The sequence below is a fragment of the Salvia splendens genome, chromosome 8 (genome assembly GCF_004379255.2).
Source record: "Salvia splendens isolate huo1 chromosome 8, SspV2, whole genome shotgun sequence".
In the NCBI taxonomy this organism is placed as follows: domain Eukaryota; kingdom Viridiplantae; phylum Streptophyta; class Magnoliopsida; order Lamiales; family Lamiaceae; genus Salvia; species Salvia splendens.
The window spans coordinates 13668872-13685719 of record NC_056039.1 but is presented as its reverse complement, the minus strand read 5'-3'; the positions used below and the strand labels follow the sequence as shown (position 1 = coordinate 13685719).

Genomic DNA, 16848 nt, shown 5'->3' with positions numbered 1-16848 from the left:
ATTATTGAGTTTGATCCCAACTCAGCAGAAGAATCAAAGTATAATGGAACCTCACTTTATACAAAGAAAGAATGACAATTGCATGGTAGTTAAAATATACACAACTAGATGGCATAAAAATACAAAAAAAATTACAAAAAAGGACCTTTTTTCAGGAGATCATCAAATATTTAGTCCTTGGTTTCAAGAACTCCCCAGTTTTGCTTTACTTGTTTCTTTCCTAACAAACAATCATGGCTTCTAACACAAAACTGGAGTGTTACCCAGCAGGGGTAATGGTTTGTGAATGGTTGTCTTCAGATAAGTCAGTGTGTGTCTTAGAAGGAACGGATGCAGGAGATGACCATTGGTCAGGGACCATCAAGAAGTAGGCAGTCATAGCTTTCCTGAATCTCCTCTTGTATTGCTTCGGAGATATCACGGTTGGTGAGGCATTTTTGGGGCCTCCGAGGATGCCTGATGCCTTCACCCAAGTCTCGAGGTGTTTGTCCCATGTGTACTGTCTCATGAAATCAATGATACCAAGAACAAGCTCATTCTTTTCTTCATCCACCCCAACCAGTAGTGAGTAATCCATGACATCTACAGACTGCATTTCCATGAACCTAATAAATTAGGAGAGAGATACGGTCTGCGCACATGATGAAAGAATGGAGATGATGGTGTACGTGATGAAGTGAAAAAAGAATGCACAAACTTACAGCAAGAAAAGCAGTATCATTCCAGACTGCTCGTTCCAATATTCTCTTGGCTTTGTTGCCGACAAAAATTGGAGAAGTGGGCATTGCTTCGATCAAATTCTGATCCAACAAAACCTTGTTGCTTCCAGAAGTATCTGGATTATATCGTGACCTAGAGGATCCTTTTAGATCATAAAGTCGAGATAGATTTCTCCCATAAAGAAGGTTCTCCATAACAAGAAAATTCATTTTCGATTCCTTCCCTCCTTTGTGCTGTCTGGATCCAACCTTTTCAAAAGGAAGCCAGATGTTTTATGGCAACGCAACTATTAGAAAATCCATGATGTTTTATGCCAACAGAACTAATAGAAAATCATTTCAAAACAGAACCTTTATATAAAGCATAAATGTGTAAACTTTCATGTGTGAATAACAACCTTTTAGGATAGAATCATCTGCGGGAGAATGTATACTGTGAGCAAGGGACTGGGGTAGACAGAGAGAGAAAGAGTGTGTCTACCTTATGATAGCAAACTCAGTTGCTCAGACATACCTCATAGATTCCAAGTATCTTTGCGAGGCAAGTTGGACTTCCAGAGGCAATTGATTCAGAGAGATATTTAAAGTATCCAGGTGCAGATTTAGTGAATGATTCCAGTTCTGTCTTAGTCACTTGCTTAATGATGAATCGATCATCCAAAGTCTTTGCAAAAAAGACATTGCTCTTACCACCTTGAGCACCCCACTTTTTACAACGGCTAAGAGATCTAACGAAATCAACTTCAGATGGACAGCACATCCTCCTCAAGGTATCAAAACGCTTTGCAAAATAACAAGTGACGGTGTATGTTACCTGTCCGAGGGGTCCATCAACCTCAAAAGACACCCTGGCATGCGATGCTTTCGCGGGTAAGAGAGGATCCATGGGTAAGGGCAAGGAACTGCGAGAAGTTGTCAATGATAAAAAGGTCTCATCCCCAGGTCCAAAACTTTTTGAAGACTCCAACATCATTTCATGGAAAGACTGAGAATGGGGGAGACTCAGAGAGTCGAGGGACTGCATAGGAAGCAGAGAATCAACAACATCCCTCTGTCTCTCCGTCTCATCAGATAGTTGATTGACATAATCACCCGAAAGCAGAACATAAGATATAATACTGGTAGGTTCGTCATCATACACTGGAACAACAATGTCATTAACTCCAACAGGCAAGAGCAGCCTGGCCCCAGTTTGGAGTGAGGATTCCCGAAATGATGATATGTACACAGGATCATAATCACTTAGTGTATCCAGTTTCTGAGAAGTCCCTGAGATCAATGATCTATAGAAACCCTTAAATGGCACCCTTAACCAGCTTACAGTTTCCTCTATATTACTATAACTTTTCGGAAACGCAGTGGATGGCTGATCCTCCCCGTGGTCTTCTTGCTCCAGCTTTTCCGAAAGTCCCACATTGGGCAACTTATTGTCATAAGATAAATTATTGTTCTTTGTGATCTCGAAATTTAGATTATTTCCGCCCGTCCATGCGGTATCCAGAGTCTCTGTCAAACTAAAGGGAACTTGCCCGTCAGACAGGGACCTACGAAGACTACGATCAGATTCCACAACATTAGATCCATCTGTGGTTTTTGTTCCAGCAAGATCACTGGAAAAAAATGAAGTAGTTCTTTGATGGAGTGCCAAAGCATGATGGTTGCCTTGCTGATCACTTAGACCATGCTTGTGGCCTTTTGCAGTTTTTGACTTAGCTGATACAGAACCAGAAGTACCGATTGATTTGTCTGTTTTAACTGGCACCCCCAAAATATTTTCAGTAAGAGCAGGTTTCTGAACAGTTTCTGTATTTTCAACCTCCACATCACCTTGTAGCGTCTTGCTATCTAAACTATCTGCATATATCAGGCGGTGGTCCCACACATAAGAACGAAATATAAGTTGCCTTCGGAGTCGATTGATCTCTAGAATATCAATGGCTGGTTGTCCTTTCTTTGGTTCCTTGTTCACCATATTCCGGAGATACTCCTGCATGGTTACAAACATCTCTCAGCACCCACGTACCTAAATTAGTCCGACAAAGAATGATAAAAAGAACTGTGTTCCTTTGATTCAGTCTATTAGCATAGCATAACTTCCCAGTATACATCGCAATAAAGGATGCTCAAGGCATATATAGTAGATGTCAGACAAAACTTATATCCCCGACCTCTCTCTCGTCGAAAAGGCAAGAGTTATATTAATACGTGCATATCACTTATTGGAAACTTATGATGCACAAGCAAAGGATTAAATGATTCTATCTTAACAAAACAGTTAGCAAAAACTGTGACTATGTAGGAACATTTATCAAGTTCATATAATCCTTTCACAATTAATTCATGTCAGTTATACATAGAAGCATAAGCAAGATTTATACTTAACACTCGGTACGGATAATATAACAGGACACTTCAAATTGATACCAGACCTCAACTTCCATCTTCTCTTCATGCAAGGTCACTTCTAGATCTGCCAAGTGATGAGCTGATTGAGGAACACTGCTGCCAGTACCGATCATACTTGAGCAAGATTTGTTTTCTACCAGAAGATGCAGAGCACTAAGCACTTCAGAGAACAAAAGCTCAGCATAATAAACCACCTGCTAGATAAGATAGAGAGATGAAAAAGTTTTCAATGTTGGTATCACTGATGAATGAAACGAGAGAAGGGAACAAGCAAGCTGGTTTCACCTCATTTACTTCTCTCTGCATCCACTCCTGAATTTCATAACTGAATTCTAGCTTTGAAGGTGGCAGGTATACCGAGTGAACATCAATTGATGCATAACGAAAGCAAGCAACCATGTTACCAAATCTGCATGTAGAATAAATCATAAAACATGCAAAACACACTGCAAGCATTAAAAATTAAAAGGCACTTTGCTGTTGTTCTTCAGTCATCATGATTAGCCGAAAAAGGAACCCATCTATGAGAACATCTTGAGATTTACAAGAAAAGTAGAAAAGCCACAGAAACAATGGCGTTGCTCACTCAAGTAAATCTTGTTAGTGTAATTGACTCAGAAATCCCAGTTTTTACTATGATGTTACAACAATGACAAAAACTGAATAGGGTTAAAGTTGAAAGAAGATTAAATGTATTTATGATCATTAAGATGACAGTAATAAAACACAGTAACAGATATCATACCCATAGAACCGAAGACAGTCTCTATGTAAGGAATGCCCGCAACTTGCAACTCTGCTAGCTGCAGCATGATTTGAAAAGCTAAGCTCTAAAAACTTTCCAAAGGACAGTCCCCAGGCCGCATCAGACATTACAACTCTTCGAGTTGCAGGAGGGAAGCCATTAGCTCTAGGGCACTTTAGGCAGCGGTGCCACATCCAAATCTTTCCATCCTTCTCACCAGGTAAGAGAATTTCTGCCAGTTTCTTTACTGAGATTGTAAGGGTACCTTGTCGATGAGTATAGCATTGAACGTGAGCTTCTGCAGGCATCTCACATGAGCGACAGCTATAATTCTGACACAAATTAGGTATTTAGTCAGAGACATGTCTAAGTACATCTCTAGAAATGCATATGATAGAACAGTTTCACTATTATTGTATTTTATAAAAAAAAAGAGAAGAGCAAGGTACCTGATCAAACAAATTATCTCGTAGGAAACGACCCAAAGGCTTGTCAAAGTTCCCGTAGTATTTGATTCGGAAAAGATGGGATCTTTCACAGACAGTTCCCTTCCACACACATCGTGATGATAATGAAACCAGGATACTCTGCTGGTCAGAAGGAGTAGGTTGAAAGTCTTCATTTGGTGTAGATTGTTCCTCAATAATTTGTCCTCCATTAACATCAAAAGATGGTGGAAGTGAAACACTCCTGGTATGTTTATTGATAAAGGGATCCCCTTGCAGGATTTTGACATCTGAATCATAATCACAACTGACATTGCAATCTCCCGTAGCAGTTAATCTCTCTGCATCTAAAAGATTTGCATTGGGAGACCAAAAGAACTCTTCGTAGCCTGTTTCTTCTGATCCATGCCAAGGTGAGTGGTCATTCAATGAGTGCTGAAAGGCTTCTGTAGAAAATGATGGCGGCTCAGTGTATTCAGAGCTCATAGGAGCAGAAAGGTCAGAAGTCTTTGCATACTCATTTATAGGAGTGAGTGGAGTTGTCAGCCTAATGAGTTCTGAACTAGGCACACTGACTGACCTATGTGGTTCATCAACGGTTAGCGGCCCAGGAGTTTTCTCATTCTCTGGGACCGTAAAACCAGGTATAGTAGAGATGGACCTGTCAATCTTTGATGGCTTATCTGGAAGTGCCACAGTGATTGGAGCATTGACAGGAACCTCTGGTAGAGAGGCACCTTCGTCAGCTAGAAAAGAAGTCTCCAAGGCCAGGTGATAAGCCGCAAAGATTCCATACTGGACAACATGCTTCACTTTCTTCAAGTCATCACCATTGGCACCTCGTAGGAGTATCTAAAGGAATAAATGAGATGGATATATTTTCATTGGACTTGAAATAGGTTTTAAGGTTACAAATGTAATAGAGGAGACATGTAATATTTTCCATCAATGAATACTGTCTTTCACAAAGTGCAGAAAATGCACCGTAAGTTCGTATAAGAACTTTCCAAGATCAAGGAATCGTAATTTCAGCAAGTTAGAACATTTGCTACTAAAACTTGTACAACATTTAACCATGTAATATGAGTGTCAAGAATAATGCTATCCACTTTATTGGCAGTGACAGACTTACCGTGCAGCCTAGCGGTTTCGGACAACCTTCAAAATACATCAATGTCTTTACCAGTTTTTTCCCAGCCTGACAAGCAGAACCATGCTCTTCCACAAACTTCTCAACATGGAAGCTGTCACAATATCCTAATTTTGGGGATGACAAATGATCAATTGAAGGAACTATCTTGCTCCCAGTGCACCGGGCTATGCGCACCAATAGAGAATTTTTTATATTCAAAACGAGTGATATATTTTTTGCAAGAAGATATTCCTGTGCATGTCGGGAAACAGATTTTTCCACAAGAAGAATGTTGGGATAATGTGCCTCTATTTTTGCAACAGCCATCTTAAGATGATCCATTTCCTGGGATATAACGGTTTATGTGTAACAACATAAAATAAGTACATATTAATATTATATTAACGGTTACCAATAAACCAAAATTCCCTGAACCAATAAACAATAGAAAGTATCTGTATACTCAACCTGTTGCAATAGAGTATCGAAGCTTGAAAGAGCATTAGAAACCCGATGGTATTCAAGAGCCCCTCCAAGGATCATTATACGAGGTTTCTCAATTTTTGATATCATCCTGCGATGAGCCACATTTTTCTTGCAGACAACTCCTTTGACCACCATACTTTTCCAGAAGAAAAGGCAGATCATAAGGAAAAATTAGAAGGATCCATAAGAAACAGAAGTAGATAGATATGGTAGTGTAGCTTTAGTTTACATTTGATGAACCATGGACTCAAAAAATAAAAACTTGTGGCCTTTCAACTCATAAAGTAGTTGCCTTTATGCTTGGATATTAATCAGTAAAGAGGGGTGTTTGCGAAGACGTAATAAGCCAAAAGATATTTGATCTCATATGATGCCAAATCATAATTTCAAAGTTGAACAGTGAGACTTTAAGATATGATATGATCATAGAATTTTATAATTCTAGTTACAGAGATCTTGAATAAAAATCATCAAATGTAAAGGATTTGATGAAAGTATGACTTTTCTGTTCGAGACTAAGTTGGCTTTCCTTCTTAAAAAAACGTACACCTTCAGATTTCCTACATGCTCTAAGCAGTCTGTAAGTTGCTTCAGAGATCCAATAACCATACCCAAGAATCGTCTAGTTGGTTCTGAGGACTGAGTAGGTATTTGTTAGAAATTAATTACATCCCTTCTAGTTTATCTTTCCACAATCCAATGCATCATTTTCATGTGACTATCATCTAGTTTGGTCTATTTATTTAGGAGCCAATCATTCTCAATGAAGAATATTTACTATAACTACTACCTTAGTGTAAAAAGGAGGACAAATGCAAATTATTACCTCTCACTTCGACACCCAGAAGCCAAACATTTTACTTTAACGTAGCCTCCTGGGTCCATTTGTCCACTTTTGCTCATATCTGGCTTTATTAATGTTGCAGCCTCCCATGACAATGATGTGATTATTTCTAACCAACTCTCTTCGTCATTTTCATCCCCTGAAGGAATATTCTCAACCTGCAAGAGCTGAGCCACTAAAGCCCGAAAATGACCATCAACTACACTGTTCGCCACTTTCTTCTGCTCCTCATTAGTTTTGTCATTGTTTCTGTTCTCCCCACTTTCGAAGCTGTTTGAGTTGCTTGCGTATCCCCACTCTTCATCAGCAGCAGCAGCTTCGACGTCGTCATCATCCTCAAATAAAAGTGCTTCCCTTTCATCTTCTTCGTCTTCTGGTTCTGGTGGAAGCCAAAGCACTCCGTTGTTTTCAAAATCCACAGGTTCAAGATCCACATCTTCAGTCACATACAAAGAAGAAGGTGCCTCACATTCATCACTAACATCATGTTCGGCAGCTTTTTCCGTAACTAGTTGGGAATCTTTAGAAGCCTGGAAATTAGAACTACTCTGTGTTGGATAGTTTTCCATGCTTCTTGAATCAACATTATCTCCAACGGGATGAGCTTTACATGAATTAAGGTCACTTGCAATGTCATCAAACTGAACACTACTAAAGTAGTCATTAACCTGTGAATAGTTACTTGTCCTAGAACTAAAGTGAGATGCTCCAAATTCTGCATCTTCATCATCACTTCTGTATGAGAAAGATGTGGATGATGTAATTTTAGAGGATAGGTTAAGCAGACATAGATAAACCAGAAAAGAAGTTTTAGAGCTTTGGGGATCATTAATTACTCACTAAGTTAAAGCTATCAAGATTTACTGGCACATAAAACTTGTACACACTATCAACAGTAATAAGTATCATCCACCACTACGAAATAACTTCCAATGTCCGAACCTATAGCAGATAAACTCATAAATACATCTCGTGATCTGGGCAGAAAAAGTAAAACACCAAGTAATTCCTACGATGCATAGTTATTCGACTCTGTTACTCACACATGACTAACTTGATAATGTTTCAAACAAATCGAATATTCTTCCATAACGGATTGAAGGAATATGCAAACAATGGAGACTTCGTGTTAAAAACAGAGAAAAATGTTCTAAAAGCTTCACTAAAATAAGTAAACAAGATAATCTATTTGGATACAAAGTGACAAGCATGCTACACAGTTCAAGAGGGAGAAGCAGAAACCTGCATGCGAAAAAATTTAACTGGTCTTGGGATAGACTCTGGACTCCTACACCCACATCAAGATCCTTATTCATTGCTGGTGCAATAGTTAGTCCTTCAAGAGAAGCTCCTGCTAGGGATTGGCTGTGACCAACAGACTTTGTGAATGATACAAATTGCATGCTACTGCTATCACAGGTGGTGATGAAACTGGTTGCTGATGGAGAAGAATTGCTCTGATCAAGGTCAGGAACCAGGTCCCCATTTTGAACAGGCATCGACAATCCATGTTCCCATACCTTGAAACAATAGTTGCACACCCTAATCCTATCCTGATCCTCTTGTGGAAGCTCTGGTTCAGTAGGAATGGAGTTCAAGGTACACCTGGAACAGAAAATTCTACCACAGAGTCGACAATGGTGCCTCCGGTTGAATAAGGTGAACTGCGTATCACACTCGTAGCACACCCTGCAGCTCTCATCGGGCATCCAAAAATCCCTCGAAACATGTAGAGGCTCAGCCCGCCAAGGGATCCAAGACTTTACTATATCAGAGAGTGTCCTATTTGGGGGATCCATCTACTAAATAACTCACTTTCCCATCTCATTTTCGTGTTCTCATTCTTGCCTCCACCTCCTATTTCTATTAAAAACCAACATACAAAAACAAAATCATCCACTCACCAATGCCATCACTAACTAAACAAACTGCAACAACTCTTCATTCATTCTCCATTTCCCAACACAAGTAACCGAAATTACCTTCCTTCATCAACAATACACATATATGTACGTACACACACGTATGCAAACCCTTGAGAGACTCTATAATCCAAAATTACCACTGAAGAATTCCAAATGACAACACAAAATTGAAAATTCGATTTAAATTAAAAATCGGACCGAGATCACCTTCATGCATGCAATTGAATATCCAAATTAAAAATCCGATCAAATTCGAACAATTCACTCCCAACGCTGCATATTCAATACATTCCTCAAATTCAGAAAAACAACAGCAAAAATTTCCCCGAATACGTCGATCACTTTTCCCTCATCAAATCGATCAAACAATAAGACGCTAGATAAGCATGGAATCGAGAGAAATCATGCATTGCACATGTGTGCCCAGAATTCCATATTTTTTCATGTAAAACATTTCGAATGAAATGAATTGGACTGTGTTTAAGGCTATATTATAGATGGAATTCAATCAAAATCAAAACGAATGGAATTTAAGAATTTGAGAATTTGAGAGAGACGGAATGCGGAATCAACTAATAAGGCCGCCACACGTGTTCAGTTACGTGCATTTTTTTAGCTCGTTTATACAAAATCGTCCCGAATTTTTTTTATCTGCAATTTTAAAATTGTAAATAAAAATTATAATTTTAAATTGTTCTCAATTTTTTATTTTGTCTAATTTGGTGAAGTTATATCTATTATCTGAAAAATATTAAGTTATTTAGTTTAATTGTTCTCAATTTCACTTTTTTATTTATGTAATAAAATATGAGTTAGAATAAATTGGTGGAATGTTGTGTCTACTATAAAAAATGGTAAAAATGGAATATGACAAATTTGGTGGAACATATGAAAATAGAAAAATATAATAAATTTTGTTGGATGGGGATTTTCAATGCATAAATAAAAAATAGAGGTATCTTTACTTGAAAATTAGCGTTTTTTTTTCCTCAAACACCATCATGGTGGGGGTTAAGGCGGACCCCAACCTGTCTATATCAAAATCACCAAAAGAACATACATCAACCAAGCCCAAAAGTGACTCGGTCCGCACGAGAGATACAAATCACAAGAGCTAACAAAAGCTACTATGGTATCCCCACAGACCGGGTACTTACCATCTAACTAACGAGAAAACAAACATAACAAAGGTATACATCATAAAAAGAAGAAGGATGATAGCCAACAGTTGGCCAACTCCAAAGGAAAACAAAAAACTACAAAATAAATCCACGAACCAAATGTAGTAGTCATCCATCTCGATATCTGAATCTGAAGTTCGGATAGACGTTTTTTTTTTAAATTAACTTCATATATTTATATCATATATATGAAGGAGGAAATTACAAATCAACTCCTATAACAAGGAGGAAATTACAAATCAACTTCTATAACAAGGAGGAAAGACAAATTACGCCACCCAGGGTTCGAACTCGAGACCTCCAGGATGGACGCGGTATCCAGCACCCTTTACCGCTAGGCCAAGGGGCTTGGATGTTCGGATAGGCGTTGAAGATGAAGGATTTCTTGTTTTTTTGATAAAAAAAAAAGCAGTCAAAGCCCAAATATAAAGACGAAATCAATGAATATAAACAACACCTTCTCTATCGTGCAGCATCCAGCTATAGAGCCCCGACGGAAGAGGGATTTCTTGATTTTCTTTCTTGTTAACATGGTATATTTTGGATCGTGTGGAGATGTCAAGTAGTGCCTTGTGCGTGCTTGGGAAATATAACGAAAATACCTAACTATTTTATATAATATAGAACACCGGTATCTAAAAATATCCCAAATTTTCAAATATTATAGCAAAGAGAAATTGTTATAAAATAATTAAATTTGGTCAAATTCTAGTTCTTCCTCCAATTTTGAAAATCAGTCACAAAAAATATAAAGTTTTGATTTAGTCTTACTTATCTCATGGAAAAAAATTTCTAGTCACATACATGTAATATATTGTCCAATTTTCAATCAAACGATGCCGTTTTCTTAATGAAAATACAAAATTATTTAACTAATCAATGATGATGTCCATGTATGATTTTCAATTGCTATATTAGATACATTTCAAAAAAAATCACCACGGAATAACTGAAAATAAATTCATACTTTAAAAACGTTTTTGTGATTGAGTAATTTGGCCAAACTTAATGATTTATTAAACAATTTGCACTATAATAAAATACTTCAACTATAATTAACACTATGCCAAATTATAGCTCATTATCACAATTATAAATCTGAGCATTATTAGTATATATTATTAAATCCATACTATAAATTTAATTTAACATACTACCAATGTTAAGATTATTAGTAATAGTCATGCTAAAATGGTATAATTAAAATAGTACTAACTAACTAAATTCTACAGTATAATTAGCATTGTTTACAAGTATCAATGATACCTTGTTGTCTCATGTTACATAGTAGCTAATAGTTCATAGGAAACCATTTTCATCAAGTTTCAGAAAAAGTTCACATACTTCCCTCATCTCCCAAGTAAGACTCACTCCAATGTTGCATCAACTGCCTTCGGATTTCTCCAGAGCTGCCAAATAAAGAAGACCGGGTTAGTTTGAATAGTTTAACATCATTGCGAATCAACCACAATAGCAAGGGCATGGCAGAAGCTCATATATATACATACACAGTTCTTTCACAAGGGGTAGCATTTAAGAAAAGTTCTCTTCAATATCAAACTAATGTCATTAGTAAGATATCTATTCGTTTAAAAACATGCATAAGAGTAAAAAGACAAGCAGGGCACGTATGAGAGAGAGAGACTGTTATAGTTCAGGAGCTTCTCGATCAGATCGACATGTGTCATCAACATCCTTCGGCAGCAGTAGCGAACCAATAGCAAGGAATCAAGGGCATCTCTGCAATTAGAAATGCAGGTTCAGTGCAATGAGAAAAACAGAGGCCAGATGCATCACTTCCAAAGAGCACAAGAAAAAACTAACTATGCATCTTGTTTCTTTCCTCGTATGATTAAAACTAACTCAAAACAAACATAAATTAATTTGATATTGATACTGCAAATATGATCTCCACAGCATATTCGATGGTAAGTTACCAATACTATAGTCAGGTCACAGCCATAATCATATTCCTACATCTAATTTATCACAATTTATCCTCCCAACAAAGTCCAACAATGCTTGCATAGTGCAGAAAACTAACTCATTTTACTGACAAAGATCAGTGCATCACTTCCAATGAGCACTAGAAAAAACAAACTACACATCTTGTTTCTTCACTCGTATGATTAAAACTATTAACTCAAAACAAACATACATAAATTGATCTAACACTGCAATTATGATCCCAACTGCATACTCGATTAAGACCAACAACACTTGCAAAGTGCAGAAAACTAACTCATTTTACCAGGTTCAATGCAATGAGAAAAACAGAGGGCAGATGCATCACTTACAAAGAGAACTAGAAATAACAAACTAAACATCTTGTTTCTTTCCTCGTATTATTAAACTATTAACTCATAATTAACATATATTAATTTGATCTTGACACTGCAAATATGATCCTCACCGCATAGTCAATAGCAAGTTACCACAACTATAGTCGGGTTGTGCCAAGATCATATTATCCTTACCGCATACTTGATGGCAAGTTACCACAACTATAGTCAGGTCACAGCCAAAATCATATTTCTACACCTAATTTATCACAATTTTATTCTCCAAACAAGGCTTGCATAGTGCAGAAACTGACTCATTTTACTGACCCTTCATAAACATAAAGAAAATCAGTGCTCAAGCCTCAAATTAAACATTCTCTAACTATTTTCAACTATTTACTCAACATACAAGAAAAATAGAGCGATTAAGTTAAATTCTAATAATGGTGGTGACCAAATTATTGCTTTTTGGCCAATTCAGCAAATAACCCCACTTCTCAGCCCTAATCGAACGCAATTCTTCAAAATCCAAATTGAAATTCCAACAGAAAACCCTAAAAAGAGCAAGAAAAAAATACTAACCCCTCACTGTAGTCTGCCTGGAGCAGATCGAGGTACATATCCCATTTGTTTCCAATAACCTACGCATATGATTTTAATACAAAAATAGTACGAAATTAGAAACGGCTGGTATGAATCAAAGCATTATAGTTTCGATAACCGAGTTAATTTAGAGATTACCTTCCCACAAGTAAAGCAACGAACCGGAATAATCATCTTGGACGATTTCGGCTCTTAAACCCTTTGCTTATGTTCGCCGCCGGTAACAAATGAAGAGATTTTGAATGTTAATTTGAATTTGAATATATATAGCGAGAGGTTTTGTTTCTGCAATGGGCCTTTGAGAGTCTGTTTATTTTTTTTAAAAGATGGGCTTAATTTGGGCCCAACAAATATATCAAATTATTGATTAAAATTGATTATAATGCTAGATATCAACAATGAAATAGGAATATAAAGTTATTTATAGTAAAATGAGTAAAGAGAACATTGATAGATGGCGATTAAAAATAAAATTTAACTTAATTGGTAAGTTATTTTTCTGTCAAACTAACTTTCCTTTCCTCCACTAACGAACACACTTTTAATATGCAAAATTCCTAATTAGAAATAAATGTAAAATTTATACATCAAAATAATCAAAACTAGTTAGTTGGCCAAAAATTTTAAAAGTAATTTATGTATAGTCAAATTTAGATTACAAATAATTTGACTCCAAATTTTCGATCAAATTCCTGTCAATTCATTTTTATATAATTAGAGAAAGGAAATCTACTATACTAATTTTGAATCGCGTCTTGTTTATTTTGGGAACCAAAACATATTCTTTCTAATTCTTGTTTATTTTGCTGGTCTTCTACTAATTCTTTCTAATTATATTCCTTTTGCTAATTTCTTTTGTGTCTACGGATACAAAGAACTAACATTTCGAAAGGTAAAAAACAAACCCTAACTTATTAGCTTGGTCATGGAAAAAATTGTGATAACTGATTGAGTAAAATACTAAATTATGATGTTTGTATAGTAAATTAATAAAATAACAAAATATAGTAATTCTATGTAGTTTATAAAATAAAAAATTTCAATAATATTTTTAATATCTTAAATATATAAATAAAAATAAAATATAGTAAACATACATTAAATAAGAATAGTCCTCTCGAATGATGTAAATAAGAATATTGCTTTCGAATGATGCTTAGATAAAAATAAAATTGCATAGCCATCGAATTCCCGTGTGGCCGTGTTACATGAACTAAAGAGAGATACTAGTATTAAATTGGTTGTACAATTAATAAATGATATATCTATAAAGTAATAAAAATTATAGCCTAGCTATAGATAAGTGTTCAAATATGTGAGATGTCACAGTCACACAAACACTCAAAGGGCTATATCTAACAAAATTGTGGGTGTCATTAAAAAGCCAGGACCACAAATTAATTAAAAGAACAGATATTATCATTTTCGAAAAAGACAAATGAAGGTGAATTCAAGATTAAAAGGAATTCAAACTTTAATTAGTTTGCCTTTGCAAATTAAACTTTCGTGGGTTCAGCAGTGAAAAAAATAAAATCAAATACTAGTATAACATATTACAACTGTTTAGCAATCCATAATCTCTTATATATATATCCCCTAACCATCTCATTCATTCGCTATTTATGATTCCACGGCATTTTTTATTTCATCTCTTATTTAAGAGACAACACCTGCAACTCTCCGTCCATTGTCCATTTTATCGCTTCACTTTCATGAGTCTCATTAATTCATTTTAATTTTATTTTTTTCTAACAAATTTAATTTATATTTAGATTAAATATTATTTTAACACTAAAATTTAATACTACTAACTTGATGAGTGTACTAATTATTTTTATTTTCTTGACGGAGAGAGTACTACTTGTTTTCATATCTTGATCGACCAATCATCATTACTTGTTACACTATCTTGGCTTATCCAAGATAAGTCACTTGAGAAACGGATCATGCGAATCCAACATTCCAAATGGATTATGTGATTCCAACATTTGTAGATATTCTTTTAGATATTTTTTAGTATAAACTGAGTGTGCCACAAAATATCGTAACGTTTCAATTATGTGTTATTTTATGGGAAGCTAGGATATTAAATGAAGCTTTCTAACATTTTTATTAAAGAATAAATGACAATTTTAGTACTAAACATATGACCAAAATACGAATTTTGTCTAAAATATTTACTTTTTGAAAAACAAGTTAATAGTGGCATGACCGTTAATTTTTTGACGAAACCGTAAAAAAAAGATCACTCCGACAAAGATTTCATTTGTTAAGAACCTGTTTTTCAAAAAGTGAATGTTTTTTACCTAATTCATACGACCAAAATTGACCTTAACTCTTTATTAAAGTACGAAAATTTAAAATTTACGAATCTTGATTCGAGTAAATGCAAAAAAAATATCCCAGACTTCTCATTTGTCTTTGTACAATTGTACACATGCTTCAAACTTTATGTTTCTCAAATTGTGGAAACAACGAAAAACTAAAAAAGAAATACGAAAAGGATAAGAATAAAAAAAAAAAAAATTACTGTGGTGAATTTTTTTTAACTATAGGAGAAAACAACTCTTTCACTCGGCGGCGAGAAAGGGCGGCGGAAGTCCTCCAAGAGCTTGGCGGTCTCACAGCGGCCACCGCCGTGGCGCTGACGGAAAGTGGAGAGAATTCTCTTAGTGTTGGCTTCCATTTGTTGAGTCTCGTCCATGTAAATCTGCCTGTCTCTGCACTCCACACTGCAAAATCCCAAATCGCCCTTATACATGAATATTTCTTTGTCGAAATTCAAGGGTTTGACGCAGAGATGGCAGAGCTTGAGGTAGCAATTGTGGGGATTTGGGGATTTGGATTGGGGTTTGAGCAGGAAAATTGGGTTGACAACGACGTTTGAATTCGAGATTTCTATCTTTGTGAAGAAGCGAAGGCCTTCGCAATTGGTATTGATTGAGGGCTTTTTCTTGCTCCAGATCTCGGCAAACATTTTTGTGTTTTGGGATCTCTGAACAGTGAGCTAGCTGAGTGATTATAAACTGAGAATATGTGTGAGGGATGAAGAATGTGAGGTGGCTGGATATATAGACTAGAACATGATTGTTTTTAATGAATTATGCACCTTTTTTTGTCCTACAATTATTTCCAACGTTTAATGAATTACTAGTACTATTTCATATGGAGGAGTAATATTTTATCATTTTATGAGTTCACGTGGTGGTAATTAACTCCGACAAGCAATTATTTCAAAAAAAAAAAGAAATTCTTAGGAGTAATTGTTTGTTATTGTAAATCTGAAGTTATGCATAAAATCATATTCCACTTTTCATTCCATGTTAATGTAATGGAGTCGATTTTTTCATTCTGAAAAGTTATAAAAAAAATTGAGTAATTTCTATTTTTAGTAAAAGGAAAAAAATTTCTTACTTAAATCGCCATCTACTTAGCACACTATTTTTAATCTTCGTGTCGAAAATAAGTATCTCAATTAACGAGAAACGGATGAAATACTACGTTATACGTAGATATGTAAAGTTAAACCAATACTGAAGCTCCATTTCATATCCATCTATCCCACAATTTTTGATGTCCTACTACCAGTATATAACTATATATTGCCTCCGCTTTTTAAAAATAGAAACTTTTGGAATGACATGGATTTTAATACAAAATTGATAAAGTAAGAGAACTATAGAAAGAATAAGTGTGTTAGTGTTCATAGAGAGAATGAACTTTCTAAAATGGAGTGTTTATTTTTAGAGAACAACACAAAAAGAAAAGAGTTTCTATTCTTAGGAAATGTAAAGAGTATAAAATTTACTCCTTTCGTGCCAAGCACTTCGCTCCATTTACTATTTTTGCCAATCCCAAACTATTTGTTCTATTTTAACTATTCTATTATTATTATTATTAAAAAAATAAAATTATTTTAATATTATAATAGAGTTTACTAATCTCGTTTGTCTTATTGTTCTCTGTTCATCATTTAAAGAGCAACTATTTACTTTTTTTCGTTTTGTAGTAAGTGGACTTCATATTCCATAAACTTTTTATACATACAATTTATATATGACTAATATTAAAAGTAGGTC

General features: G+C 35.5%; 3 protein-coding genes across 3 annotated transcripts; all 3 read right to left on the bottom strand.

The window, feature by feature from the left end:
• Positions 1-198: 198 nt before the first annotated feature.
• On the bottom strand, positions 199-8646 carry LOC121745563 (1-phosphatidylinositol-3-phosphate 5-kinase FAB1B-like). Its single transcript, XM_042139521.1, has 11 exons — positions 8021-8646; positions 6761-7513; positions 5917-6070; positions 5449-5793; positions 4320-5168; positions 3871-4202; positions 3411-3534; positions 3149-3319; positions 1234-2706; positions 702-968; positions 199-589 (listed from the first exon to the last, which is right to left on the bottom strand). Exons 1-11 carry the CDS (start codon positions 8575-8577, stop codon positions 260-262), a joined length of 5355 nt encoding a protein of 1784 aa, XP_041995455.1. The 5' UTR covers positions 8578-8646; the 3' UTR covers positions 199-259.
• Positions 8647-11081: 2435 nt separating this feature from the next.
• LOC121743038 (DNA-directed RNA polymerases II, IV and V subunit 10-like) lies at positions 11082-13030 on the bottom strand. The gene is made up of 4 exons (XM_042136217.1): positions 12908-13030; positions 12749-12807; positions 11513-11624; positions 11082-11293 (listed from the first exon to the last, which is right to left on the bottom strand). Exons 1-4 carry the CDS (start codon positions 12941-12943, stop codon positions 11252-11254), a joined length of 249 nt encoding a protein of 82 aa, XP_041992151.1. The 5' UTR covers positions 12944-13030; the 3' UTR covers positions 11082-11251.
• A 2284-nt stretch (positions 13031-15314) lies between these two features.
• On the bottom strand, positions 15315-15746 carry LOC121745787 (FCS-Like Zinc finger 17-like). Its single transcript, XM_042139740.1, has one exon. It carries the CDS (start codon positions 15744-15746, stop codon positions 15315-15317), a length of 432 nt encoding a protein of 143 aa, XP_041995674.1.
• Between the last annotated feature and the right edge of the window lie 1102 nt (positions 15747-16848).

What these genes read in the sequence shown, in the direction of transcription:
- LOC121745563 (XM_042139521.1), bottom strand. Translation starts at nt 8,577, where the DNA reads ATGGATCCCCCAAATAGGACACTCTCTGATATAGTAAAGTCTTGGATC. An exon ending in GACTGTCTTCGGTTCTATGG is followed by an intron (nt 3,535 to 3,870) that starts GTATGATATCTG and finishes TTCTACATGCAG; the next exon opens with ATTTGGTAACATGGTTGCTT. An exon ending in ATGATACTGCTTTTCTTGCT is followed by an intron (nt 590 to 701) that starts GTAAGTTTGTGC and finishes ATGGAAATGCAG; the next exon opens with TCTGTAGATGTCATGGATTA.
- LOC121743038 (XM_042136217.1), bottom strand. Translation starts at nt 12,943, where the DNA reads ATGATTATTCCGGTTCGTTGCTTTACTTGTGGGAAG. An exon ending in GTTGCTTTACTTGTGGGAAG is followed by an intron (nt 12,808 to 12,907) that starts GTAATCTCTAAA and finishes TCATATGCGTAG; the next exon opens with GTTATTGGAAACAAATGGGA. An exon ending in CAGGCAGACTACAGTGAGGG is followed by an intron (nt 11,625 to 12,748) that starts GTTAGTATTTTT and finishes TTCTAATTGCAG; the next exon opens with AGATGCCCTTGATTCCTTGC.
- LOC121745787 (XM_042139740.1), bottom strand. Translation starts at nt 15,746, where the DNA reads ATGTTTGCCGAGATCTGGAGCAAGAAAAAGCCCTCAATCAATACCAAT.